The sequence below is a fragment of the Suricata suricatta genome, chromosome 9 (assembly GCF_006229205.1).
Source record: "Suricata suricatta isolate VVHF042 chromosome 9, meerkat_22Aug2017_6uvM2_HiC, whole genome shotgun sequence".
In the NCBI taxonomy this organism is placed as follows: domain Eukaryota; kingdom Metazoa; phylum Chordata; class Mammalia; order Carnivora; family Herpestidae; genus Suricata; species Suricata suricatta.
Window position 1 is genome coordinate 69,208,989 of NC_043708.1, and position 27,655 is coordinate 69,236,643.

General features: G+C 52.6%; 3 protein-coding genes across 6 annotated transcripts; 2 read left to right on the top strand and 1 right to left on the bottom strand.

Annotated features, from left to right (window-relative positions):
* The first annotated feature begins 4,527 nt into the window (after window positions 1–4,527).
* RIPK3 (receptor interacting serine/threonine kinase 3) lies at window positions 4,528–7,716 on the top strand. The gene is given in 12 exon segments (XM_029950247.1): window positions 4,528–4,547; window positions 4,783–4,923; window positions 5,063–5,124; window positions 5,127–5,502; window positions 5,627–5,673; window positions 5,887–5,914; window positions 5,916–6,049; window positions 6,147–6,214; window positions 6,457–6,616; window positions 6,619–6,818; window positions 6,962–7,022; window positions 7,574–7,716. Coding segments are annotated over 12 exon segments (1,440 nt in total).
* Window positions 7,717–9,084: 1,368 nt separating this feature from the next.
* On the top strand, window positions 9,085–23,560 carry ADCY4 (adenylate cyclase 4). Of its 4 annotated transcripts, XM_029951506.1 has the most exons (26): window positions 9,085–9,174; window positions 9,479–9,687; window positions 10,966–11,163; window positions 11,284–11,445; window positions 12,072–12,221; window positions 12,664–12,812; window positions 12,891–13,002; window positions 13,664–13,791; window positions 13,944–14,102; window positions 14,360–14,492; window positions 14,696–14,869; window positions 16,373–16,416; window positions 16,530–16,616; window positions 16,817–16,886; window positions 17,213–17,310; window positions 17,980–18,064; window positions 18,173–18,310; window positions 19,096–19,206; window positions 19,485–19,669; window positions 19,864–19,948; window positions 20,416–20,574; window positions 21,862–22,008; window positions 22,301–22,408; window positions 22,501–22,615; window positions 22,910–23,034; window positions 23,106–23,560. In XM_029951506.1, the coding sequence occupies exons 2-26, from the start codon at window positions 9,529–9,531 to the stop codon at window positions 23,256–23,258; spliced, it is 3,234 nt and encodes a 1,077-aa protein (XP_029807366.1). In that variant the 5' UTR covers window positions 9,085–9,174; window positions 9,479–9,528; the 3' UTR covers window positions 23,259–23,560. The 4 variants fall into 4 exon arrangements, with proteins under 4 accessions (XP_029807366.1, XP_029807368.1, XP_029807369.1 ...); XM_029951507.1 differs by lacking the exon at window positions 9,085–9,174 and having other exon boundaries at window positions 9,599–9,687; window positions 10,588–11,163; XM_029951508.1 differs by lacking the exons at window positions 13,664–13,791; window positions 13,944–14,102 and having other exon boundaries at window positions 14,751–14,869.
* A 417-nt stretch (window positions 23,561–23,977) lies between these two features.
* LTB4R (leukotriene B4 receptor) lies at window positions 23,978–27,436 on the bottom strand. Its single transcript, XM_029951510.1, has 2 exons — window positions 27,267–27,436; window positions 23,978–26,687 (listed from the first exon to the last, which is right to left on the bottom strand). Exon 2 carries the CDS (start codon window positions 26,629–26,631, stop codon window positions 25,630–25,632), a length of 1,002 nt encoding a protein of 333 aa, XP_029807370.1. The 5' UTR covers window positions 26,632–26,687; window positions 27,267–27,436; the 3' UTR covers window positions 23,978–25,629.
* Window positions 27,437–27,655: the final 219 nt, after the last annotated feature.

The window sequence follows — 27,655 nt, forward strand, 5'->3', positions numbered from 1 at the left end:
AGGAACCCCTCAGCAGTATTTTCTATTTAATCAAGCATTGCAATTTCAACTTTAATGTTACATACTTTATTATTTCTGGATATTCTGGGTTTTTTTCCCTAAATCTATCTGGGCATTTTTTATAATCACTATTCCTTGCTCACTTTTTTCTATTCCACCTTTTATTTCTTTAAACAGTTCACAGAAGCTTCTTTAGATTCTTCATGTGATTATTACAAACTCTGAAGTCCTTAAAGATCCAAACCTGTTGATTTTTGTTCCTGCTGATTCTCTCTCATGGTGCTTTGAATACTTACATATTTAAAATTATTTTTGTGGGGTACCTGGGTTGAGTTCACAACTTCTACATCGGCTCAGGTCATGATCTTGAGGTCTGTGAGTTTGGGCCCCATGATACACTCTGTGCTGACAGCTCAGAGCCTGGTACCTGCTTCGGATTCTGTGTCTCCCTCTCCTGCTCTCACTGTCTCTCTCTCTCTCAAAAATAAATAAATGTTAAAAAATAAAATAGGGGCACCTGGGTGGCTTAGTCAGTTAAATGTACGACTTCGGCTCAGGTCATGATCTCATGGTTTGTGGGTTCGAGCCCCTTATTGGGCTCCATGCTGACAGCTCAGAGCCTAGAGCCTGCTTCAGATTCTGTGTCTCCCTCTCTCTCTGCCCCTACTCCACTTACAGTCTGTCTCTCTCTCAAAAATTAATTCTGATTTTTTAAAAAATTAAATAAATAAAAATAAAATAAAATTCTTTTTGTGTAAGTCTGTATTTGGCAGAATTTAATCTAGAAGTTTGGGTCGATGACGCTTTCCTCTAAAGAGGATTCAGTTTGCTTCTGCTGGGTTGCAGAGGGCATTAATAATCTGGGGCCACTTAAAAATTTCAGCTTATGATTTGAAGATCAAGGGAAAGTAAAAATTCCAACCACAGATCCTTGTTAGAGCAGATCTCACATGGAAACTAACATTGTTATTAATTTTAACATCTGCAGCCTAGACAGGTTTCCCTGTAAGATCCCTCTGTAAGCAGATGTACTTTTTTCCCTTACCACTGAGAATGTCGCCTAGTCGAGGGTCCCAGATTTGTGGGGACTAAGGGTATCTCACGTTTAGCTCTTTTATCTTCTTAGGACTTAGGGCTCACTCGGTTGTTTCTCCCCCAACCTTCCATTCCCCCTTTCCAGTCCCCAAAACTCTAGGCTTCTAGTTAGTTGACTCTCTTTTTACTTACTGTTTACTTTTTGATCTGTATTGTTTTATTTTATTAGTCACAGGGGGATGCCATTGGGAGGTTACCTTTCTTTTCTTGGGAGCTCACTAAGGAATTTTTTAAATGTGTTCCTTATGCCTTACATCGCATTTAGGTATCCTGTTATGGGAACTCTGTGCTACTACTGGAATAGAATTTCTGAAACAATCAAACGAAAATGTGATTATATGGTACATATTGCTTTATAACCTGCTTTTTTCCCCACTTGATATACGACAAACACCTGTCATGATAATAAATATGTGTATAGAGTATCATTTTAATGGCTACATAGTCATCCACCATATAATTTATTCATAATCTTTGTAATATATGTATAACCTTTTTCCTGTTATGGGATATTTAGGGTTCTATTTTTGTTACTATGTCAAACAATACTTCGGTGAATATCCTTACAGCTGAATTATTGCATACATATGATCTTCCTTTTTTAACTGTTTATAAAAGTAATATATGCTAACATAAACCATCCAACACTAAGGAAAATGAAAATTCTCCATAAGCCTTTTTACCATCCCCTCAATTAATACCATTTGATCTGTAATTGGAATCTCTTTTTTTTCATTTTTCCCCAATGTTTATTTACTTTGAGAGAGAGAGACAGAATGTGAGAGAGGGAGGGACAGAGAGAGAGGGAGAGATAGAATCCAAAGCAGGTTCCAGGCTCCAAGCTGTCAGCACAGAGCCCAACGAGGGGGCTCGAACTCATGGACCACGAGATCATGACCTGAGCCAAAGATGGACGCTTAACTGACTGAGCCACCCAGGCACCCTATAATTGGAGTCTCTTAATCAGACAACAGATAAGAATTAGTTAGGGCTAGCACTTGTAAGAAGAGAAACCACACCCTCTGCCCTCCCACCCCCACAACTAAGGAGAGAGAACCAGAATGGTATGATGAATGGGCTGAAGGTAACCAAAGACAATCAGGAGCAAAAGACCGAAGGGATGAGAGACAACCAAATAGACTCCAAAAGCCTGGGACTGGGGCAGAGGCTCTGCTAGGGGTCAGCAGCACTAGGCCTCAGGAAAGGCCACAGTTCCAAATCCAGGCATCAGCTCTGTTTTGCCAGGTCCCCGAATCTAGAAGCAGAGAGTCTTCTCAGGTACTCAGTCCAGGCTCCTTTCCTTGCTCCTACTTCTTTTAAAAAGGTTTGGTTTGTTTTGAGTCAAAAGTAGTATAGGCTCTGACACTATCCCCAAATCCACACTTTATCGTGGCTTACCCCTGACTCTCAGGGCCTTATCCCAATCTAAAGATACACAGCACCCTTCTAATGCCTTTCTGCCTGCTTTCCCCCAAGTGGAGGCTGGGGTCTTCTCCCAAAAGAGAACCATGAAAGAGATGGCTGCCCTCTCTGGTGGCTCTTGGCTCCTGACTAGACTTTTTGGAGGACCTGTTGCACTTGCCTTTGTATTCTGTGAAATGCCATCCTGTCTCAACAATAAAGTCGACATCAGGTGGGTTGGGTCAACCATGAAGGCACAGGTGAGAGCCCCCAAACTTTAACAAAGTGCAACCTCCTTTTTCCTTACAATGAGTATGGAGCTCCAGAGGAGTGATCAAAATTGTAAGGAAGCCCCCAAAGTCTTGGTTGTTCCTTAATTCAATTCAACAAATAATTGTTGGGTGCCTACCATGTACTGGTTTTTAAAGAGACTACAGGGGCGCGTGGGTGGCTCAGTCTTTTAAGCATCTATCTGACTCTTCATTTGAGCTCAGGTCATGATCTCACAGTTCATAAGTTCAAGCCCCTCATTGGGCTCTGTGCTGACAGCATGGAGCCTGTTTGGGATTCTCTCTCTGCTCCTTCCCCACTTGTATCTGTGTACCACATCAGAGCCCCCCGCCCCACTCTCTCAAAATACATAAATTTAAAAGAGAGAGAGAGTGAGAGAGAGAAAGAGACTACAGTCTTAGAATTCCCTAAATAGCTCAAAAAAAGCACAAACTGACTCTGCCAGAATTCATGGTATGGATCTAGAAACCACAGTTAACTGCTGGCCACTTTTGCTCCAACCAGCAGAGTGCATGGACCACTGGACAGAATGGAAAGTGCATACCAAGGTGAACACCTTTCAGTGAGAGTGGGGTCTCCCCAGGAGGACTGAGTGCCCAGGACTGGCCACATAGAGTTTCCACAGCCTCCAGCCCTGGTGAGGCCTTCTGTAGCCAGCTGTAAAGTAAGTAATGGGTATGTTTCCATTGATACCTTTTGTCGACCCTAAATCCTTAAGGCTCCCCAAGTTCATGTGTTCCCAGAGGCCCTTGCTGGGCACATGTGTTAACCAGGGAATTTGCATGGAGGTATCAGTGTGGAGGGAGAGGGCAGGGATGTGTTTTCCCCTCCAATGTCCACCACAATATCAGACACCCTTGGCTGGGCCAATTCATCCAATGGACCATCATGCCCTGAGAGCAAAGTCACTCCCAAAGCCAAGGGCTTGCTTCAGCAAGAGCAGCTGTCAGGGACTGGGCAGAAATACAGACAGGGACCCTTCACTATGATACTAGATGCTTCACACTTTCTAGCCACATTCATGACCATTTGAGAGGTACAACCTAATGGTTCTATCGAGAAAACCTGACGGTTCTGAGCTTGGCTCAAAGTGAGCTCCATACTGGCTTGGGCAAGCTATTGAAGCAACCTGTGCCTCTCTGTTTCCTCATCCACAAAGACGTAATAAAAAGCAGAACCAAACCCCCTAGGGTCGATGTGTTAATACATGTTCCTGGCACAATGGAGCTTTGCAGAATTGCTAGCTATGATTGTAGGGCATTTGGGGGAGAGCTGAATGTTAGGACCATAAAATCCTCCTTAGCACCATCCCCTCCCCACAGCAGGCCTGGTAGGTGGTGAAGACAGAAATCCTGTGGGAGAAGGAAGAGACAGTGACCACAGGAGTGAATTGTGGGGTCTTGAAAGATGAGGATTCCTTGTCACACCCTAAGGACTCAGTGACAGCTAACCTGGCTGTGACACACAGCAGGTGCTCAGAAAATACAGTTAGGAAGGAAAAAGACTAACTTTCGTTCTGCCTCCATGACCCCTGGAGCAGCTCCCTAGACTCTTGCCCCTGGGGTGGGACCCTAGATGCACCAGCAAAAGAAGGAAGTGGTTTAGTCACTCCGGGTAGGAGGAGCAAAATGGGAAGTGAAATCCGTACAGTGACCCCCTGGCGACCCCTTGTCTCTCTCTGCTACAAACCCCCACTCCCAGAAGTCACTCCATCTGTGCAGACTCGCACCTTCCAGCCTGATGTCTGGCATCAAGTTATGGTCAGTGGAGAGCGGGATACCCATATGGATATGCCGCCTCCCACACATGAAGGGCGTCCCACAGACTCGCTCGAAGATGCCATTTAGCCCCTTGCTGAGGCTAGAGCACAGTGAGGACCTCTGGGGGGTGGGGGGACTAGGGTGGGACCTGGGGTTTGCAGTGACGGCGCAGAGTCACTAGAGTCACGGGGCAGGGGAGAGGGCGTAAATTAGAAGACCAGGCCCCCTCTTTCAGGCCCAGTGGTACCCCAGCCTCTCGGGTTCCCCTCAAGGAATTGGACAACCTGAAGTTCATTGGTGCAGGCAACTTCAGGGCAGTGTTCCGTGTGCGACACAGGACGTGGGATTTAGATGTGGTAGTCAAGATCATGAACAGGTGAGTGACCTAAGCAACAGGGCTTTTTGGGGTCTGGCCCAGAAGGAGGCGCTGCTGTGCTGAGAGCCTGATTGGGGAAAAGAGGGATCTTCCAAGAGCAGAACCTGACTCTAACTCTTTCCTCTTTCCTGGAGTGTAGAGAGATGATATCCAGGGAGGTGAAGGCCATGGTAAGTCTGCTTGGCCAGCATGTACTGCACCTGCTGGGGTCACCGAGAAGCTAGAGTGGGAATACATGCACAGGCTGGCCTTGGTGACTCAGCCCCTTGAAGAGAGTACCCAGACCTCCAACCCAAGGGCCCTACTGGTCTTACTGTTCCCCTAACACTCAAAATCCCCTTTACAAGGCTGGACCTGCACCTTTTGGTGGGAGAGGGAATTCTGGAAGCTGCTTGACCCTGTCCATCCCCTACCTTCTCCTTCTTCCATCCCTTTCCAGCTGGCAGATTTTGACCTATCCACATTTCAAGGAGGCTCAAGGTCAGGGGCAAGATCTGAGATGTTAGCCCTAGCCTACTTGGCCTCAGAGCTGTTGGCTGGTGTAAACCAGAAAGCATCCATGGCTAGTGATGTCTACAGGTAAGGTACCCACTCTAAACACATTCCAAATTTCTCTACCTCTCTGGACCCTTCCAGGGGACGGTATATGGGAAGGCAGTCTTGCCAGCAGTTTGCCCAGGCCTCAGCTTTGTGTCTCCGGCAGCTTCGGGATCCTAATGTGGGCAGTGCCAGCTGGAAGAGAAGCTGAGAGTAAGACTCTAGGCAGGCACGGGGATCCTTAACTCCAGGTGCCCTCCTCCTGCGAGCTGCCAAACCCTCTTCTTCCAGCTTACCTGCTCTGACTGCCGGACTTTCTCCTCACCTTGTCTTGGACTCTACTCCTTTTCCCTTTCCATGATGGAGCAAGTGGCCCCTTATGCCCTGAATGTCTTCTCTTCACATCCTCCACCCCCACCCTGGTAGTGGCCCAGAAATCAGTGGTGCAGGAAGCAGTGTGAGAGGCAGATCCGGCCTCCCTTGACCAAGCTGCCCCAGCCAGGCCCTGAGACTCCTGCCTTAGAAGGACTGAAGGGGTTAATGAAGCACTGCTGGAGTCTTGAGCCCAAGGACAGGCCCTCCTCCCAAGGTGAACCAGAAGCCAGGGTAGGCCTGGATCTCTCAGCAAGGCGCTTCTCCCTGGGAAAGTCTGGTTCATCTGCTGCCCCACTCTGCCTTGTTTCCAGAATGCTGACCAAATACTGAGGAAGTCTTCAATCTGGTAAACAAGGAGATGGATGCCGCAGTCTCCACAGTGAGTGTCCAATACTACTCCCAACCCTGGAGCGGAGCAAGGGTGGTACCACATGGCTCCCTTGGCCACCCAGTGACTCCCCACTGACCATTGTTCTTTATGCATGCCTTAATCTTTGTCCCCATTAGCTCCACCTCACTGCTGAGTTCACAGGTAATAGATTATGGACCAAGAGATTCTTCCCTTGGGTTTACATTGGCCGTCCCACCCCCATGCCCAGAAAGCTCCTCTTACCCTTGCAGGTGAAGACGTTCCTGTCTGAGCACAGGGGCAGCAACAGGATGTTGTCTGCCCCCAAGCCAGGCCCAGGAGGGACAGAAATGGATGAGCCTAGGGGAACCACAGGAAACCTTGATTCCATGGCCTCTGAAATGCTGAACAAACTAAATCTGAAGGAGTCCCCAGCTGTGTTCCTAAGGAATGTACAAATCTTCCTGAGAGGATCAGGACACCGGGAGACAAGGTTCAGCTTGCCCGGATCGCAGGGATACCTTCAGATTCAACAGCCCCATCTCCCCAAACTCCAGAGACCTCACCTTTCAGAAATCATATGCCCAGCCCCAACTTGGCTCTGACCCCAGGTCCTGGACCCAAAGGGAATCAGGTGAGACTCTGGTGGAACTCGAGGATGCACTAGGAATTCTGTGAATCCTGTCCCCCTTACCAGGGAAAACTTGGGGCTCAGAGGGATACAGCAGGGGAACAGGCCCCGGGACACGGAACGTAAGAGAGCTGTGTTGTTCACAGGGGGCTACGAGACATGGCACCGACTGGCCAACCAGGGCACCAGGGCTAAATCCAATACCAGGTACCCACTCCCCACGCCTTCCTTTTCCCAGCTTAATTCTTCTGCTGGCTTCTTCTTCCAGACCATATATAGATCCAGGGTGCCTTGGGTAGCAGAGGAGAGAAAGGACTAGTGGCCAACTACCCCAAATTTCTCATTTCATAAAATGAAGAAACTGACACCCACTGGGACTGGATCCCACTGAGGTCACACAGCAAAGCCTGGATTTGCCCTGGGCTTTCTGACTTTCCCCAGCACCAGCTCTGTGAACCCCTAACTTCTGTGGTTGCTATGTTGGTCCAGGGGGGCTCCTCAAAAAAAGAACCCACATATCCGGGTTTCAGACATTAGTTGCCACTCCTTTTGAGCTTCTGCAAATCTGGTTCTGAGGGGAGGCAGGAAGGGGCAGGCCCAAGACACACCTTGACACAGTTACTGGCCCGCCTAGAGACCCCATGCTTGCATTTCCTCAGGATGGACACAAGGTGCCGCTGCCCCTCCACCCTGCTGCTCCTAATTTTGAGTTCCTTGGTACATAACCCTCCCACTAACACTCCAAATTTCTCTTAAAGGGTTGCCATCAGTTCTCATAAGTGACAGCCGTGGGGTGCAGGTCAGAGACAACAACTACTTGATTATACAAGGAGGAACTGCCTTGCAGGGCCTGGCACCTTGGGGCATGGGTACAGGCTGGCAGCATGCCCTCCACAAGTAGATTGGAAAGAAAGGCCACAAGAACCTAGAAGCCTGGAGTGGGCTGCAGGGCCAGTACAAAGCAGGTTCTGAGCTACCTCTTGAACTTGAGGCAGTTAACTGAGACTTTCTTTGAGAGCCATCTGGCCTGCAGCCAAACTGACTTTCTGCACAGAGGACTCAATAAATGTGGTGGATTTTTTAAAGTTTAATATTTATTTTGAGAGAGAGAGGGAGAAAGAGAGAACATGAGCAGGGGCGGGGCAGAGACAGAGGGAGACAGAGAATCCCAATCAGGTTCTGTGCTGTCCGCATGGAGCCAGGGCTTCATCTCACGAGATCGTGACCTGAGCCGCAATCAAAAGTCAGAAGCTTAACCAACTGAGCCACCCAGGCACCTCCACGCATGGTGGATTTTTAACCAAAGTGGCCACACTTGGGAGCTAATGCTTAGGCCAAGGTCTGGTAGCTGAAACATGGCTGGGAGTTGACGGGAGGGAACCCGAGGCACTGCTGTCTAGCAGAGGCCGGAAGTGGGATACTCAGGGCTGGGGGGTGGGCAGTGTCGTGGCACAGAAGGTCAGGGCCCAGCTGGCGGCAGGAAGGAATCCCAGAGGCCTGGCTCCTGGGGCTGCTCTAATCTCTAGGTGGAGCACTTCCTCTTGATCAGGGAGACCCCACCCTAAACCAAATTTCTGGGGATAGTCTCACCATCCACTTCTCTTCTTGGCTCTGGAGACTCCGCAGTGGGGTGTTGGGGAGAAGACTCTCCGTGGGCATCTGCAGACCCCCAGCCTCTTGGAGGTCAGCCCCGGTACTTATTTCCCTCCACCACAATTACCACCTATACTCACCTGCTCCTTGCTTCCTAGCCCTTTGACCTCTGGCTGGTGTTGGGAGTGGAAAGCTCTGGCTCCACAAAGCTACACACAGAGTGCCCCTCCCTTGGAGCTGGACCTCATGGGAGCCTGGACAGTTCGGACTTCAGCCACAGCCGCTCATCCAGGCAGGAGGAGAGGAGAAAGCGCACCCTCCCATCCTGACCTAAATCCTAGCCCCCAGTGGTCCCCACATTCTTCCGTACATTCTCGCCAGCCTTCACTCCAGCTGTCCTGCATTCTCCCCACGTCCAGGGGTTCCACTCCATTTCGACACTTGCTCTTCAGCCCGCCGGCCTACCCCACCCCCTGGCATCTCCCACGGTCTGCGTTCCCTTCTCGAGGCGGCTGAAGCGGGAAGGTGACGGTGTTAGGGGAGACAATGAGGGAGGGAGGAGGCGTGGGGCGTCCGACTCCGCACGGGAAGGGGCCGGGCGGTCCCATCGGGGGAAGTGGGAGGGGGCTCCCCTGGCTCAGGGAGGGAAGCGCCTGCCGCCCTGGGCTCGGAGCCACTAGCTTCTCGGGGATCGGGACTCCGCGACCAGCTGTCCCGGGCTCCCTCATCGGGTGAAACCCTTTCAGCTGCGGCAGCATCGCGGGCAGTGAGTTTGGGGGAAGGGGGGAACCCGAGGTCCTTTGCTTCAACCCCAAATCCCGTCCCACCCGGCGACGAGACTTCTGCTGGGGCACCCCCGGCAGTCTGGGTTAGAGGAAGAAGGAGCGAGGGATAAGGCAGTCCCCTCACCGCCGAATGGGAAAAGGCTGAGAGGCCACAGGGAGCGCCTGGAAGATGGGATTGCCAGGAGGTTGGGGACACGGGGTGGAAGAGGCTAGGACCCAGTGAGAGGGGCACAGTTGGGGCCGGCTGGGGCCACAGGCGGTAACGCGGTCCCTGGCCCTCCCCAGCCCCGGGTCTGCCCTCCGGCCGGGCGACGCGGCGCGGAGCAGGGAAGACCATGGCCCGCCTCTTCAGTCCCCGGCCGCCCCCCAGCGAAGACCTCTTCTACGAAACCTACTACAGCCTGAGCCAGCAGTACCCGCTGCTGCTGCTGCTGCTGGTGATCGTGCTCTGCGCGCTCCTGGCGCTGCTGGCTGTCGCCTCCGCCAGCGGCCGGGTGAGCGGGGAGTGGGGGCGGCTCTGGCGCAGGGCGCTTTCTGGAGGGTGGTGGGAGGGTCGCTGCCTAGGGGGCGTTTTCAGAGTTACGGTTCGGGAAGGGTCTTCTTTTCGATACTCCTTCTTTGCTGAAACCCAGGAAAGCCTCACTAAGAAATGTAGTGACCCTGGACAAGTCCCTCCACCTCTGGGGCCACGTTCGCTGGGCTCCTGGGAAGAGAGCTGAGCCCTGGGGGTGCTTGTAATTTCTCTCGGGGTACTGACGGGCCTTCTGAGCTTCTGTGATCTACTGGTTCTAGAGTAAATTCAACACCGGATTTTCCAATTTTCCAGAGGGGAAATTACACTGGGCCCCGTGGGAATCCGTTGTTTCCTGGTTTTCTTTCTTTCACAGAGGTTGTGGGGCAGTTGTACCCACAGTCTCCCAGAAGGCACCCTCCCTCCAGCTCACATTTAGTCCCAAAATAACCACACTTCCAGTTTCTTTCTTTCTTTCCTTTCATTTTTCTTTTTTCTTTTTCTTTTCTTTTTTTTAAGAAAGGGGGTCTTTAATTCCATTTCTGGGAATATCCTGCTCCAAGTTTTCTTTTCACTTTTTGGAGGCAAGTTGGGAAAGCCACTAAACAGACCAATTCTTGCTGGTCCACCTCGAAGTCCAGGAAGAGATGGGGACACAGGGCAGAGACAGTGGTGGGAGGTCTACACCCAGAGGTGGGTGGCAAAAGTGTAGTGCTGCCCCCCAGCCCCACAGGAGGAGGTTCCAGGTGCGCCCTGATGCTGGAGGTCTTCTTGAGGGGGGGGGGAACTACTCCCAGACTTGTGCCCAGGGCAGGGAATCTCTTGAGCAAATTGACTCATTGCTAAGTGCCTTCTATAACGGAGGATTCTTCGTTTGCTTCAGGACCCCTGGCTGGTGCTCTAATTCCTATCTGACAGATGAGAAAGCTGAAGTTCAGAAAGGTCATGGATTCAGAAATGGACAATAAGGAGTTTTGAGCCAGGAACTCTGGATAAATGGCCTAAGGCTCAACCACCACTCCTGCATACAAGCAAGATATTAGGTTGAACAGTATGAGACAGCAGGCTCTGTAGATTAAAACAGATTATTGGCAACTTCCTATGGTTCACCCTACTTTGAATGGCAAGCCTGTCTGTCTCCTTTTGCTACTTGAGTTTGAGACACTTTTCAGAAGTGGCTTGGGGGGCTGCCTGTTCTTCAGCTTGGAGGAACTCCCCATACTCCGAACTCCAGTCTTGCTGCAACACCCTCTCCTCACAGGAGCTAGCTTCAGACCCAGGTTTCCTGACCACTGTGCTGTGCGCGCTGGGTGGCTTCTCACTGCTCCTGGGCCTGGCCTCCCGTGAGCAACGACTGCAGCGCTGGACACGTCCCCTTTCGGGCCTTGTATGGGCTGCGCTCCTCGGGCTAGGCCACTGCTTCCTGTTCACTGGGGGCCTGGTGAGCGCCTGGGACCAGGTAGGTGAGAGGCACGGCAGGTGGAGTAAGGGGCAGGAGGACATCCAGGCCAAGTGCAGGGAGCAGCCCAGCGGCAGGGCTGGCATAAGCCAGCAGCTTCCGGTGCCCTCCCGCCCCCAGGTGTCCTTTTTCCTCTTCATCATCTTCACCGTGTACGCCATGTTGCCCTTGGGCATGCGGGATGCCGCCGCTGCGGGCCTTGCCTCCTCGCTCTCCCACCTGCTGGTCCTTGGGCTGTACCTTGGGCCTCAGCCAGACTCACGGCCTGCGCTGCTGCCGCAGGTGAGCATGCACATAGTATGGGTGGTGCCCGGGCCTGACTGCTGCACACCTTTGGTTCCTCTGAGCATCCACAAACCATTTGCTGAGCTGTGACTCCAGGGCGAGGGGCAACACTAAGCACAGAGTACAAACACACACACACCCAGAGGGTGCAGTCATGGAGCTGGTACACCAGTGCAGCACGATGCCTGCAGACAGCAGAAGAGGCTCTGTGTCCAGGGGCAAGGGAGCTCACCAGGGGACCAGAGTAGTGGGGACAGACGGGATGATGGAACCTTCACAGAGAATGTGAAAATTGGAGGTTGAGTAGTTTTGTGCTGTGGGGCCTGGGGGGTCGGGGTGGGGGGTGGTAAATAATGGAGTAGTATTCTAGGCAAAGGAAACATATGTGCAAGGGTTTCTAGACCTAAGAGGCCATGTTGGCACAGAGACAAGTCTAGAGCAGGGGTATTGGGGGAGGAGAAGCGCCCCCTATGGATCCCCACAGTGTAGCACTGATTGCCTGGTAATTCTCGAGTCTCTGTGAACCCTCCTAAACCCTCTTGGAGACCAACTTCAGCTACATACTTAGCCACTGCCAATGCCACCCATGGCCAGCGTCCTCTGAGGCTGACCCTCACCCACAGCTGGCAGCGAATGCGGTGTTGTTCCTGTGCGGAAACGTGGCGGGAGCGTACCACAAGGCGCTGATGGAGCGCGCTCTGCAGGCCACGTTCCGAGAGGCACTTAGTTCCCTACACTCACGCCGGCGGCTGGACACCGAGAAGAAGCACCAGGTTCGCTGGGCCTGGGAGGCTGGGAGAGACTGAGTTGTGAAAAGGAGTTGTTTATATCAATCACCCGGGCCCCTATGCAAGCCGAATGACCTTGGGCAGGTACACTTACCCTTCTCTTTCCTCCTTGGTAAAACGTGGCTATCACCCACCTTGGAGAGTTGTGTTGAGACTCAGAACAAACTGAAGCTTGTGAAAGCACTTTTATGATACTAAACAAAGAACTCTAATTCTGGCATTGGTGCTGGGAGTTCAATCCCTAAAGGTGATTAGTGCAAGATGGAGTGTTAGGGGCCCAGTTATATGTGACGGGAAGGATCTTGGGGGAGTACTTTGGGGAACACCTAGTGGGACTGGGGAAGTACTAGGTTCCTAGGTCATTGGGAGGCTGGGACTCCTGGCTTTAGGTTGCAGGACAGTTGGTGTTCATTGTCACATCCTCCAGGAACATCTTCTCTTGTCCATTCTTCCGGCCTACTTGGCCCGGGAGATGAAGGCAGAGATCATGGCACGGCTGCAGGCTGGACAGGGGTCACGGCCAGAGAGCACCAACAACTTCCACAGCCTCTATGTCAAGAGGCACCAGGGAGTCAGGTATGAGAAAGGATGGCCACAGGGAAGGGGACTGTGGGCTGAGATCCAGGCCCCGCTGACACAGTCTGCCCTGCCCAGTGTGCTGTATGCTGACATCGTGGGCTTCACCCGGCTGGCCAGTGAGTGCTCCCCTAAGGAGTTGGTGCTCATGCTCAACGAGCTCTTTGGCAAGTTCGACCAGATTGCCAAGGTCAGAGGGGGCCTCCCTCCCCACCCCGGGATCTTCAAGTGCCCCACCCTGGAGAGCCCCTTCCACCTCAGATCCCAATCCCACTTCAGAGCCCATGTATTCCAATGGAAGATATTCCAATGGAAGTAGGAAACCCTCTCAAACAACCCCAGCTATAGAGCTGCTCACCACACCTCAGACCTGGAAGAGACTTCTCAACATCCACACAAATGTCCCAACTGCAACACCCCAGATATGCTCAGAGTCCCAACGTAGGTGTCTCTGGACACCACTGCCAAATCTAGGGGGATTTTCAGATGTTCTAACCTTAGGGAACCCTTCCAAGGGAAATGTCTGCCCTTTGCAACCTCAGCCCAGTCCAGCCACCTGTTAGGGCCCCCAACAAACATCATCTTGGGTGTCACCCAGAAAACCTCAATCATGAGACTACTTTCATATGCTCAAATCCGAATACACCCTCCACATGGCAGAGCTGCATGTGGAGAACCACAGACCTCAGCCAGCCCCACAGCAAGTTAAGAGAGTCCCTAGATCTGACCCAGAGATTCACAGCCTCAGAAGTGCTTTAGGAATACCACATTTGCTCCCACTCTTCCCAGCTCCCTCACACCTCTGGCCTCTAACCAGGTGCCCCTCCCCCTGCACACACACACACTCCCAGGAGCATGAATGCATGCGGATCAAGATCCTGGGAGACTGTTACTACTGTGTCTCTGGGCTACCGCTCTCCCTGCCAGACCACGCCGTCAACTGCGTGCGCATGGGACTGGACATGTGCCGGGCCATCAGGTCAGCTCAGGTGGACGGGCAGGAGGGATACCAAGGGATGGATGTTGGGGAGGAGCAGGCAGGGCAGTGGAAGTCCTCTTGGAGGGAGGAGGGGTGTGGCATGGGTACAGATGAAGGCAGCATTCAGATTGTCCCCTACATACCCTGTGCAGGAAACTCCGGAGAGCCACTGGTGTGGACATCAACATGCGTGTGGGCGTGCATTCAGGCAGTGTGCTCTGTGGAGTCATTGGCCTGCAGAAGTGGCAGTATGATGTCTGGTCCCATGACGTCACACTGGCCAACCACATGGAGGCGGGTGGCGTGCCAGGGTGAGATGTGGAGCTGCAGGAGGCCATAGGAGGAAACCAACCGGGCCTCCTGTGTGCTGCCATCCTGTTCATAGGTTCCTAAAATGAGCACAATCCCACGTGGGGCTTAGGGAGATCCTTGCGTGCAGGGAGTGGGGTTGGGGGACACCTTCTCTAGCACAGGGCCTTGCTAAAGTCAGACCTCCAGGAAGGTTCCTTGAGAGAAATCAGAGGTTTGCAGGTCCTCCCTCCTGACTTGCACTGCCCCCTCCTTCCAGACGAGTACATATTACAGGGGCTACCCTGGCCCTGCTGGCAGGGGCTTATGCTGTGGAGGATGCAGCCATGGAACACCGGGACCCATACCTTCGGGAGCTAGGGGAGCCTACCTACCTAGTCATCGACCCCCGGGTAAAAGCCCAGCCTGGACCCCATGGGCTGGCCCATCCTAACCACCCACAGATGACAGGCCTGATTCTCTTCTCCTACATCAGAGATTGAATTCCTGGGTCCCAGTGTGTGCGTCAAGGGGGAGGAGACACAACCTTCCAAGAGGTGTGGGGAGAATGTGGAAAGCATTTGTGAAATTGACTCTCAGCCCTCCTATGCCCCAGGCTGAGGAGGAGGATGAGAAGGGCACTGCGGGAGGGTTGCTGTCCTCTCTCGAAGGCCCCAAGATGCGACCATCCCTGCTGATGACCCGCTACCTGGAGTCCTGGGGTGCCGCCAAGCCTTTTGCCCATCTGAGCCACCTAGAGAGCCCTGTGTCCACCTCCACCCCTCTCCCGGTAAGTGCGCCTCCACTTGGAGCCCTAGCACTTACGTAACCCCACCCACTGCCCCTTCCAACCCCTCCCCACCCCCATCCAGTGAGTCACTTGATGACATCCTAAGGTCCTGAACTGTCTGGTGGCCCCAGTCACTGGTTCAGGCCTTTCCTTGCCCTTCTTTCCAGAGAAAGGGCAAAGGTCACTGCCCTCTGAGCTCACCTGAGATGCAAAATCCATGTCCACTGTTCCCCAAACTCCACTCAGGAAGCCCCTTCCCTCAGTACCCTAGAGATATAGACCACACTTCCTCCTGACTCTGAAGCCAGTGCTCACACCCAGTCCCACTAGGAAATGTCTCTGTCAAACTCCATTCCTGAGACTACACAATCTCTTTTTTAGTCCCCACTAGGATTGGGAAGGTGGGACAAATCAGTTGTTGTCCCTACTGTCCAGCATTTATACAAGGATAAAATGAGGTGACAGTGAAAATCCAACGTGGCTTTGAAAGAAGTCACCCGCAGCAGGCAGGAGTTGGGGAGGGAGGGAAGAGAGGAAACTAGGGCTTGGCTGGCTGACCTTGTGCATAGCACCTTCAGGTAATTATGACCCCTAGCTGGTGGAGGAGCCCCGATCTCTCCCACCAGCTGGCTCTTCGTGTTGGTGCTTGGTGACAAGCAGCCAGAACCCGTTCATACAGGGACTGAGGCTGTGTCCCCAAAGCCTTGCCCCAGGGTTAGTTTCCTAGGCCTGCTCTTCTCCATTTTATCTGATCTTCCCCAAACCTTCCCAGCCTCCTTTCTGCAACTCTTCCTCTGAATCTTCTCTACCGGGCAGACTCACTTGGATATATGGATGACTTCAGAGTACCCTTTCTGTGTTCCCTCTCCCCTGCCAACCCACCCAGCAGGAAAGCAGGCCAGAGATCCATGAAACACTGTGGCCTGGGGGGACATTGGCAGCAGTGGTTTAGGAAAATACCTAATTCCAAGGGAAGATGACAGCCACTCAAGCCTGTGGAAGATACAGGGTTGCCTCTCTGGTCGTAGAGACTGAGGAAATGAAAGTGTAAAGACCCCGGGTGTCTAAAGAGTCCAGGAGAAACTTTTTCTTCAAGTTTATTTATTTATTTTGAGAGAGACAGAGAAAGTGCAAGTGGGGCAGGGGCAGAAGAGAGGGGGATGGAGGATCCAAAGCAGACTCCACACTGACAGCAGAGAGCCCCATGCAGGACTCAAACCCACGAACCATGAGATCATGACTTGAGATGAAGTCAGACTCTTAACCGACTGAGCCACCTAGGTGCCCTGAGTCTAGAAGAAACTTTAAAGAATAAATGTGGTTTAATCCTTCCCTTAAGGGCAGATGGGATTTGATGGAGAGAGGAAGTCATTAGAGGCAGGGAAAACACTCATGTCAAATGCTCAAGGCCAAGGACATGTGTTAATATGGAATGCTCATTGAAGAGAGGCTTCGAGGATGCTCACCTTTGCCTCATCTTCCTCTGCTGTGTTCTCCCAACAGGAGAAGGCTCTGGCCTCCTTCAGCCCCCAGTGGAGCCTGGACCGGTGAGGAGGCCTCAGGGTGACCTGCCCCCATCCTTCCTAGGGGAGGCTGCTCCTGCTGCACCCAGATACATCAAGGGTCTCCTGTGGTGACAGGCTGGGCTCTTGCTGTGCAGGAGCCGTACCCCCCGGGGGCTAGATGACGACCTAGACACTGGGGACGCCAAGTTCTTCCAGGTCATCGAACAGCTCAACTCTCAGAAGTATGGAGAACAGAAGAGGACTGGGAGGGGTTGGGAGCTGGGCTTCTGCGGTACAGGAGGGATGTGCTCCCCCACTGACCCAGAGGGAAGTGGGGGGTTTCCCTATTCGACTCCAAGGAAACATGCACCTGACCACACCTCCACCCACCCCACCCTGCCCTTTCCCCTCCTGGGGCTCCTGGCCCCCCACCGCCCACCAGACAGTGGAGGCAGTCAAAGGACTTCAACCCCCTGACACTATACTTTAGAAAGAAGGAACTGGAGAAAGAGGTAGGCTGGGGGTAGGTGTGTGGGTGGCCTTTGAGAGGGGGCAAGCCCTGTGGTCCTACCTCACGTCTGAGGTCTGCTCAGTTTGTGATCTTGGGGGTGAGGGGCTTATATTTCTCTCCAAACGGCTGTCACCCTGTAGATTGAATTACTAGGTGGGGATGGGAGGGAGGAGGGCAGTTCCTTGGAGAACCAGTAGGGGCTACCTGAGACTGAACTGGACAGTGGATGGGGAGGCTGAGACACCCGCTCTTGCCTAGAACTGTCACCTCCGAGGTGATGGGCAGCCCTGGTGGCCCCTGTTTCCACACTGACCCCTTTCCTTCTAGTACCGACTCTCTGCACTTCCCGCCTTCAAATACTATGCAGCTTGCACCTTCCTGGTGTTCCTTTCCAATTTCATCATCCAGATGCTGGTTACAAACAGGTGAGAGGCCCAGGCAAGAGGTGCCCTGATTCTCATATACAGACACTTTGATCCTTGACCCACACTTTCTTCCTTTACCCACTTCCCCTTGGGTTTAGGCATTGACCCACAGAGGAAATATGTGTTCTGGGGAAACAGTGATAATCATAGTCCTCATTTACTATCGTACATCTTGTGGACTTTCTACATAACCCAAGCACTTTCACATGCCTGTCTCTCAGTTCTAACAACTTTTCTACCAAGCAAGTTCTGTTTTCATTGAGAGGCCCAACTCTCACAGCAAATGAGCTTAGAAAGTAGGTCCTTGTTTTCAGTCCATGGCTAGGAGGGGCTGCAGAGATTTGTCCAGCATTCAGCCAGGTGGAGGCGCTGTGGCCTGAGGGCCCAGAGGCTGGCCTGATGTGGCCTCGACCCCTTTGTGAGCCCTCTGCCCTCTTCCAGTACTGTCCCAACCTTATTGGTTCGTGCTGTACCCCACCACTGCCCTAGACCCTCAGCTTTCCCACAGCATCAGCAGGTAATGTCTTTTATCTGCCCAGTCCCCACTGGCAGCGAGTTCAGATCCCCAGGGCCTCTCCTCCCCATGTCTCCCAACAGGGTTGCACAGCACCCTCTCAGCACACAGAGCCGATTCTGACCCTTCAAGGCCTCACTCTCGTCTCCCTTTAGGCCCCCAGCTCTGACCATCACCTATAGCATCACCTTCCTCCTCTTCCTCCTCCTCCTCTTCGTCTGCTTCTCAGACCACCTGACGGTGAGGTGGGCTTGGGGGTGGAAGTGGTGAGCGGGGGCCTCTCTGCAACCTAGATGCCCCAGCCCCACACCTACAACTCCTTTGCTCCTTCCTGTGCTCCTTCCACAGAGGTGTGTCTTGAAAGGCCCCAAGATGCTGCACTGGCTGCCGGCAGTGTCTGGCTTGGTGGCCACACGGCCCGGACTGCGAGTTGCCCTGGGCACAGCTACCATCCTCCTGGTTTTTGTGATGGCCATTCCCAGCCTGGTGAGGACAGTGGGGACCCTGTGCACCCCCATCGGGGCCTGTTCAAGCTATCAGAAGCTGAAAGGGGACCCCTGGGATTTGGGAGGACAGCCGGACTAAGGCCAGGGGATTCTGGCAATGTTGGACAAGTATAAAAGAAAAATTTGATCTGCCACTTGGGCATATCTTTTCTGTATAGGCAGATCTCCACTGCTTAGCTCACTCACTATAATCTTACAGCTGCATTTGGCTGTTTTCAGAATTTCTTTTAATTTTTTAACATTTATTTATTATTTTAGAGAGACAGAGTGTGGGGGTGGGGGGCAGAGAGCGAGAAAGGGAGACAGAATCCAAACTGTGCTGACAGCTCAGAGCCTGATGCAGGGCTCGGAACCCACGAACCGCAAGATCATTACCTGAGCTGAAGTCGGACTCTTAACCATTGACTGAGCCATCCAGGCACCCTTGGGTTTTCAGGATTTATAATCATTCCTAGAATTCTATCCCTGAAAGATAGCTTGGGAATCATCCCCCAGTCAAGTAACAGAAGAGGTGGCTAGCAAGAGATCACGTAGTGGATCTGTGGCAGACTAGTGCTCAGGACACCCGCTCCTCCCTTCCCTGACACCCCAGAGAGGACCCCACCTCCACCCCAGCCAAGCCTCCCTTACCAGGCAAGAATAGCAGAATCCACTCCTTTGGAGGAGTCTCCCTGACCCATCCCTAAGTCAGCTGAAACCCAGCACAAGCCACCACTGTGCCTAGGGAGCTGCCTGTCCGCCTCAGCTCTTCACCTCTTTCTGCAGTTCTTCTTACCGGCAGCATCAAACTGCCCTTCCCAAGCTCCCAATGTGTCCTCCATGGCTTTCAACATCTCCTGGGAGCTCCCTGGGTCCCTGCCTCTCATCAGTGTCCCCGTGAGTATTCTTCACAGCCCTGAATCTCTCTCTCCAGGGCCTTCCTGGGCCCCTCCCCCACCTCCTTAGTTGAACATTCCATCCTGTGGATTGGGACAGATATAAGTTACACTTGGGTGTGTGTGTGTGTGTGTGTGTGTGTGTGTGTGTGTGTGTGTGTGTACGTGTATGATACCGCCTACTCCCCAGATAGGTTGTGGGCCCTGGGAGGGGCAGGGAAGGATATGGCTCCCTGTGGGATATGCCCCAACCCTTGCCCACCCCGCTTGGCCCCACAGTACTCTATGCACTGCTGCGTGCTGGGGTTCCTGTCCTGCTCCCTCTTTCTGCACATGAGCTTCGAGTTGAAGTTGCTGCTGCTCCTGCTATGGCTGGGGGCCTCCTGCTCCCTCTTCCTGCACTCCCACGCCTGGCTGTCTGACTGCCTCATCGCCCGCCTCTATCCAGATCCCCTGGATTCCAGGTGTGCATGGCCCCTGGGCAGAGGTGCTCAGGCCCCCAGGGAGCAGAGCAGAGTTGTCCTCACCTCTCTAACCTGAATCATCCATCCACAGGGCAAAGGAGGAGGTGGCTGAGGGTTACACGGGCACTGGGGGGAGGGGGACAGCCATCGGGAAGGTGCAGGGCAGGGGCAATCCTTATCCGTGGCCTCCTCAGGCCAGGGGTGCTGAAGGAGCCCAAACTGATGGGAGCAATCTCCTTCTTCATCTTCTTCTTCACCCTCCTTGTCCTGGCTCGACAGGTAAGTCACCCAGCTCAGCCTTCCAGGGCCTCTCTTTGAAGGGTGAGGTGGGGAGTTCCCATATTTGTGACTTAGTCTCTCTCTCTCACTCTTTCCCTCAATCTTACACCTTCATGGTTGAGCCCAAATGGGGTGCCCATTGGAAGTTTCTAAGTGAATCTTCCTGCTCCTTTTCTTTCTCCTTCACTCCCCAAGGGAGGTGGCTTTATATTCTCCCTTCCTCATCCCTCCCACTCAAGCCTAAGAAAACCACCCATAAGAAAGAATCTGCTGCCAATTCTGTCTACCCCAGTTTGAATCTATTTTCAAGGTAGCTTCCCCAGGGATAGTTGTACTTTGAGCCTTCTCTCTAGACTGGGGGGACGGGATGTGGTTTAGGCATCAAGGAATGGGGGAGAAGTGAACACACTGGAGCTTAGGTTTCCCTTGCACTGTGTCTCCCCTTGGGACTCTGCTGACCCTGCTAGAATGAGTATTACTGCCGCCTGGACTTCCTGTGGAAGAAGAAGCTGCGTCAGGAGCAGGAGGAGACAGAGACCATGGAGAACCTGACTCGGCTGCTGTTGGAGAATGTGCTCCCTGCACATGTGGCCCCCCAGTTCATTGGCCAGAACCGGCGCAATGAGGTGATTTTCCACCCCTGACTCCTCAGCTCCAGATGCCACAGGGACTAATTTTGGCCCTTTCTCCCCCCGCCCCCTGCCCCCCGGACGTCTCTACAGTAGTTAAATGGCCACCAAAGTCTCTGTCCCTGTCAGGTAGGTGCCTAACATTTTCATAAGCTCTTAGGCTTTGCCTGCGGAGCACAGAACCTCTATGTTCCAAGTTCTCACTTAGAAGGAGTGTCCTCTCCAACTCATGGCCACTCCATACCTTCCAGAAGCTTCTTTGAGTGTTGGTGGGAGTTGTGTGGAGGACACAATATCCACCCATCTCTCCAGACCTGCACTATCCAGAATGGTAGCCATTAGCCATGTGTGGCCATTTGAATTTAAATGAATTAAAATAGAAAATTCAGTTCCTCAGTCTCCTTAGCCACATTTCAAGGATCTAACAGCTGCTTACAGCTAGTGGCTGCTATATTGGACATCACATATGTAGAACTTCCATCACCACAGGGTTTTCCCTTGGAAGATATTGATTTATATCCTCAAACATCTTACTATAGACCATCAGAAAAGCACCCACATAGTTGCAACATTTTAATTTTACCACCACCACTTTACCCTGTCTGCTGTGGAAATGTCCTTGGTCCATGTTGAGGACTGTTAAAATAAACCAGTCAGGGGCTACTTCACAGCTCCCTGCCCCCACTGCTTGCTCTCTGCTCTCAAGATCAGTGATAGGTCTACGTCTCCTACCTCCTTCTCGTACAGACACTGGGAATCTTATCACTGCTCCTGTTTCTAGTTTCACATTGGCTACTAGAAAGCTCAGAGCAAGAATCTAGGACTAATGAGGACTTTATGGCAACCATTTTGTGAACCGACTTCAAGTCTGATTCCATCTTTACTATCTTATCTTTATTTCCCCTTTGTCCCCTTTTCCCTGTTACTTTATCTTCCAAATTCTAGCCATCTTTGTAAGCTGACTTAGCTGACTTAACACCTCTCAGCAATGAGATATGATAGAAAGATGATTCCCACTGATAGGATCCCAACTCTTGAAGAGACTCCACATGGCTATGAGGTGATCTTGACTCCAAACCCCTATCTCTTCTGGATTCATAATGAGACTCAATCTTTGACTCCCAAGTCCCACATCCCTGGGTGACCTGGCCCTACCCCTTTCTCTCCTTTCTGATCCTTCTTAAATAGCGGGATAGGAGTATGGACACAGAGAGGAGGGCCCATGCAGACCCAAAAGGGGGAGAAATGTGGCTTGCTCCCTCATGCCACCCTCCCACCCTCCAGGACCTCTACCACCAGTCCTACGAGTGTGTCTGTGTCCTGTTCGCCTCAGTTCCAGACTTTAAGGAGTTTTACTCTGAGTCCAACATCAACCATGAGGGTCTAGAGTGTCTGCGGCTGCTCAATGAGATAATTGCTGATTTTGATGAGGTGACCACTCCACGGGTTCTCTGGACTCTTTGCCCTGGATGCTAGAACTTCCCACCATTCCCTCCTGCCAATTTAGTCTCCAGCCAGGGGCCCATCCTCCTCTCCCCCAGCCCTGCCACTCCTCCCAACCCCTAGCTCTCTGGCAACTCTGCCTACTAACCACACTGCCTCTTGCCATCATCCCTGACCCCACAACCTAATCCTTTAGTCTCCAAAGGCTTGGGGCTGGGCTTCTGAGAGGGAGGCAGGAGAGAGCAAGAAAGACTGGGGACACAGCTTCCTTTCTGTACAGCTGCTTTCAAAGCCCAAGTTTAGTGGGGTGGAGAAAATCAAAACCATCGGCAGCACCTACATGGCAGCTACAGGCTTAAACGCCACTTCCGGACAGGACACACAGCAGGTACAGCATCCTTTCTTTACCTACCAACCCTTGTCTGGGCTCTCACTGGTGGGTTCTCACTGACCCATCCTGGTGGACCATCCCATTGCTAGGATACTGAGCGAAGCTGCAGCCACCTTGGTACCATGGTGGAGTTTGCGGTGGCCCTTGGATCAAAGCTGGACGTCATCAATAAGCACTCATTCAACAACTTCCGCTTGCGTGTGGGTGAGGGCCCTCCCTTGCTGGGGCAGTCCGGAACCTCTTCCTCACCTTCCCAAGTTCTGACTCCCTCAAGTTCTTTGTTAGCTGCTTCCCAGCTTACCCCCAGGGATGGAGCATGAATCTGCTGCGTGAGCTCTGAGGCTTAGTAACCCCTTCCCTAAGCCACACCCCTCCAGACTCACACTCCTTTCCTCTAAGGCCCCCAGGCCCTTCACCCTAATTCCTGGAGTGCCCTCTTCCCCTCTCCCTCTTCAAATCCGCCTGCCCAGGGCCCCTCCTTACCATACCTCCTGTCAGGGTTGAACCATGGACCTGTAGTGGCTGGAGTGATTGGGGCCCAGAAGCCACAGTATGACATCTGGGGCAACACTGTGAACGTGGCCAGCCGCATGGAGAGTACAGGAGTGCTGGGCAAGATCCAGGTGAGGAGGCCACACCTGGGACAAGGATAAGGCCATCCCCACACTCCTGACTCACACCCTTTCAATCTCAGGTGACTGAAGAGACAGCCCGGGTGCTGCAGTCCTTGGGCTACACCTGCTATAGCCGGGGTGTCATCAAGGTTAAAGGCAAAGGGCAGCTCTGCACCTACTTTCTGAACACAGATTTGACACGAACTGGACCTCCCTCGGCCACCCTAGGCTGAGACCCCCATCCACCCTGAGATCCTCAACAAAAAGATTTTGGTATGACTGGAGCCAGTTGGTGTCAGAAGCTTCTGGTATGGCTGCAGATCACCTTCTCCTTGCCTCTCAGCAGGATGCTTCTTCCCAAGCTAAACTGAGTGTTTGTGTGTATGCAAGGGTGATCATGACTGTGCTGGAGAAGAGTGATTCGTTTTCACAAGCTCAAGAAGAGGACTGCCTCAACCTCCCTGCCTGAGTCCAGTACTTTGTATGTATACCTTGGAAGCGTAAAAGAAATTTAGTCACATGACTCAAATAGGAATTTGTCTTTTCCTGCTCCTCACTCACCAATATTGGGAAGGAAAAGCTAGGAGAATATCATTTGACCTTTATTCATTCAATATACACTAAATAAGCACCTTTTATATGCTTCCTATACAGCATGGATGAGAGGCTTAGGAGATGATCTATCAGCTCCCTCCCTATTTCAGCTGCTATTACCAAATTGGCTCGTACTTTCCAGCCAAGACCTGTAGTTTTGGGATTCTCTTGTTCTCAGGTCCCTCAGATGTCCTCTTGCTTCCTTCTGCATCTTTCTGTGTGGATGCCGATACTTTGTGAGTCTTGAAGCATCCATAGTTCATTCCAACCTGCTCATATTCGTCAGAGACTCTAGGTCTGGAGTTCTTTCTTGTCCAGCAAGAGAGCAGACGCAGAATTAAATTTCGAGAGAGGCTAATGAGAGGGAGGATACAAGAGCCCTGAGTAAGGATCCTTGCTCCATTTTTATTAGGATCAGAGGCTTATAAGCGTCCTGGACATGCACAAAGAGACAATGAAACCATGAACATTAACTCATGCGTGTGAGAGAAAAGGGGGTTTTGAAGATATGCAGTATTAGGTCTTGGGTCAATACAAAAAACACAACCCCAGAGCTGGGCAGATGGTTGTCTAGGGCAGGCACAAGGTGCCAAGTCTGTTTATCTTAGCTTGCCTAGGGGATAAGACAGAACATGCTACCTCAGAGTCAACAAGGCACCTTTCTTTTGCTGATTAGTTTCACTAAGGATAACTTCACCCTGCTGCAGTCAATAGCCCTCTTTACTTGTTTACCTATTCTGGTCCTTCCCTCCTGTGAAAGGAGCTTTCTGCTATTGCACTATTTTGGGGCACTTCCTCCCTGATTACCTAATCTTGGATGCTTTCATCCTGTGGCTTCCTATTCCTCTATGCTTTTGTTCTATACTGGGGGCGCTTTCACCCTGTTTACCTAATCTTGGATACTTTCATCTTGTGACTTTGTTAACCCATTAGGTGCCAGTTCAGGAAATTCCTAAGCTTATTCCCCGCACAGGGGAATTTAGCAGTCTGTGGGAGGTATCTTGACACCCTAGGTTTGTTACAGATATTGCACGTGGATTTTTGGTCTTTCTCCTAGCTGCTCTTTTTTTGTTTGTGGGAGAGATTCAAGAAGTATACCACTGCCATTTCTGCTACCATCCTCCTAAAATGCTGTCAGGTCAGACCCAGTCCAAGGCTCTCTAAAACAATCATCCCTAGGAAAGAATGACTCATTCCTCTCACTTATGGGAATCTTAATTTCCTAAGAGTGATGACTGGCACAGAGGGCCCTCAGCCTCAACCGGCTTCAGAGTGTATTTTGGCGGCTGGCAGAATGTTGATGTACAGAATTCCAGGGGCTAAGATCTGATGACTTGGTTCTCAAGTGAGGCCTCCTTGGGAGATGAAGGGAGGGAAGGCAGTGCCCTAGAATGTCACCCACTGACAGGACAAAGACAAGTGGCAGGAAGTTGGAGTCATAGTAACAGTGATACCTATCATAAGCTTCAGGGTAAAGGTCCCAGAGCAGTGCTGTTTTCTCAGATCATCTGCTGATGTAAGGGGTCTGGCATGATAAGCCCACATGGGTGGCCTTCCTCCATCTGCTTCTTCAGGAGTCTGTAAGACCTGTGTTCTAAGTATTATGGGCAGATTACCTGCCTCAGAATGGGGGAGGAGAGGGGATTCTGCTTTCTGTATCTTTGTGTCCCTTCCAAAATTGAAAAGCATGGGAGGATGTGCCTCTCCACTGTTGAGAAGGATCCCCATAAGAGTCCCCAGGGGCACCCCTAGTCCCCCATCATACACACGCCCCACACACAGGGTTGACCCAATTTGAGGCTTCAGTTTTAATAGCAAAGCTGCCCCAGGCGTTCACTCAGCCCTGACCTGCCCCGCCCCTCCCTCCTCTTCCGCTCCACCCCACTGGCCTTCTCCTCCTGGGGGTACAGAACTGGGTCAGGCCAACATGAGGGCATTCGGCCAGGAGGAAAGCCGAACTTCCAACAGCGGCAGCAGCACCACCACCACCCAGACCTAGTTCAATTCGCTTCATTGGAGAGGGTTGGTGGAGACAGTGAGGCTCTCGCTGGTGCCAGCTTCGGGAGTGGCAGCGGCACTCCTCCCCGTCTGGCCCAGGGTGCCCCCGCGGCGGGTGCTAAATGCCTCGGAGCCAGTAGCCTCCAACAGCTTGGCGACGAAGCCCACGCCAGCCGAGCGCAGCAGGCCGCCTCCGGCGCACGCGTACAGCACTGGGTTCACGCTGCTGCTCAGGAAGGCCAGTGCAATGAACACGTAGCGGGCCATGCGCAGCCGGTCCGCCACCGGCCCTGCTCCCCCGCCGGCCAGCATCCTGCCCACCTCGACCAGGTTCACCACGTGGTAGGGCAACCAGAAGGCGGCGAAGGTCAGGATGATGAGCGCCACCAGGCGGCCCATGCGGCGACTGCGGCGGAAGCGCCGGGCCTGCAGCCTGCGGCCGATGTCGGAGTAGCTGGCCACCACCACTAGGAAGGGCAGCAGGAAGCCTGTGAAGGCCTCGAAGAGCAGATGGAAAGCCTTGAGTCGTGAGCTGGGGTACTTTGGGAAGCACACCAGGCTCCAGTTGTTCGGTGCCAAGGTCACAGTGCGGTACACGATGACAGGTGTGGCCAGCAGAAGGGACATTGCCCAGATGCCTGCCAGCACCCACCAGGCAATGGCCTTGGTACGAAATTTCTGGGACACAAAGGGGAGAGCCACTGCCAGCGAGCGGTCCAGACTCATGGCCGTGATCAGCAGGACGCTGGCGTACATGCTGACTCCACAGACATAGTGAAACAGGCGGCAGCCAGCCAGTCCAAACACCCAGGTGCTTCGGGCCACACTGTGGAGGAAAAAGGGGGCCGTAAGCAGTACAGCCAAGTCGGCCAGGGCCAAGTTCAGCACCAACAAGGCAGTGACAGAACGCTTCGGCATCTTTACCAGGATGCTCCACACGACAAAGCTGTTCCCAGGAAGCCCCACAGCCAGTGCCACTGACAGCAGGATGATACTCAGCAAAGAGATAAACATGACCCCTAGTGAGGAAGTGCTACAGAAGATGTAGTGTCCGTAGCCACTGCAAGGACCTGGAGGGTGAGGGTGAACACAAGCATCTGGTTAGGGGACAAAGGTTTCCCAACACCCTGGACACACCTAGCCCGAATGCTCTAGTCCATCTCCAAGATCAGCAGCAAGAGCTGCAGCTCTGCAATAAACTGTCCTCATCACTGTCAACAGATCTTCAGGGGATCTGGCTGAGTAGAAACACTAATTTCTTAACTGGGCCACAGGCTCCTTCCTGCCCACAGACCCATTTGCAAAACACAGCAATAGCAGCAGACCCTTTCTGCCTCCTTCCCTTCTGAAACCCAGAACCAATGGGGGGGGGGTGCTTTCCTTAACAATGACGCACCCCTCAAAAGGCTAGCTTCTCGGTCACCTGCCAGGCCCTGAGCCCCCTCAGTCCCACCAACTTATACCAATCACCTACTCACTCTCTCCAGAGGTGCCCAAGGCCCACTAGGAGTAACAGGGAGGGAACAGTTTGTGGATAGGAGACAGGAACAAATCCTCTCCAGTCAGGCTCTCTCTGGTAATTTCCTTTGCCCTTTCTCTCATGGCTGTAACCTGCCCCACCACTACCTCCCTACTCCCAGGATACTTACGTAGACTTTGCCAGGTACTGGTTGGAGGCTGGTGCCAATTCCAAGGCCAAGGCAGAGTGGTGTAGCCTATTACCAGATCTGTCCCAGTTCCAGGGTCCTGGCCCCAGGTCTGGGTGCTGTCAGCTACGTCGCCAGAGAGGAAGTACCAAGAAGCAGAGGAGGGGGAAGACACATCTTCCTGAGGGTGGGGCTGAAACTCCTAGCTGAACCTCCTTTACTGGAGGTGGGGGACGGTCTTTGTGTTCCAGAAAAGCCTAGCAGGGAGGACTCTGCAGGGGTGGGACCAGATGAGAAGAGCCCAAGAAGGTGCAGGGAGAGGAAAGAGGGGGGAGGGGAGTGAGTAGGCTGGGGTGTGGCGTAGGATGCAGGTCTAGACTGGAGAATTGGAC

What these genes read in the sequence shown, in the direction of transcription:
- ADCY4 (XM_029951506.1), top strand. Translation starts at nt 9,529, where the DNA reads ATGGCCCGCCTCTTCAGTCCCCGGCCGCCCCCCAGCGAAGACCTCTTC. An exon ending in CCACCTCCACCCCTCTCCCG is followed by an intron (nt 14,870 to 16,372) that starts GTAAGTGCGCCT and finishes TTCTCCCAACAG; the next exon opens with GAGAAGGCTCTGGCCTCCTT. An exon ending in GAACAGCTCAACTCTCAGAA is followed by an intron (nt 16,617 to 16,816) that starts GTATGGAGAACA and finishes ACCGCCCACCAG; the next exon opens with ACAGTGGAGGCAGTCAAAGG.
- LTB4R (XM_029951510.1), bottom strand. Translation starts at nt 26,631, where the DNA reads ATGTTTATCTCTTTGCTGAGTATCATCCTGCTGTCAGTGGCACTGGCT.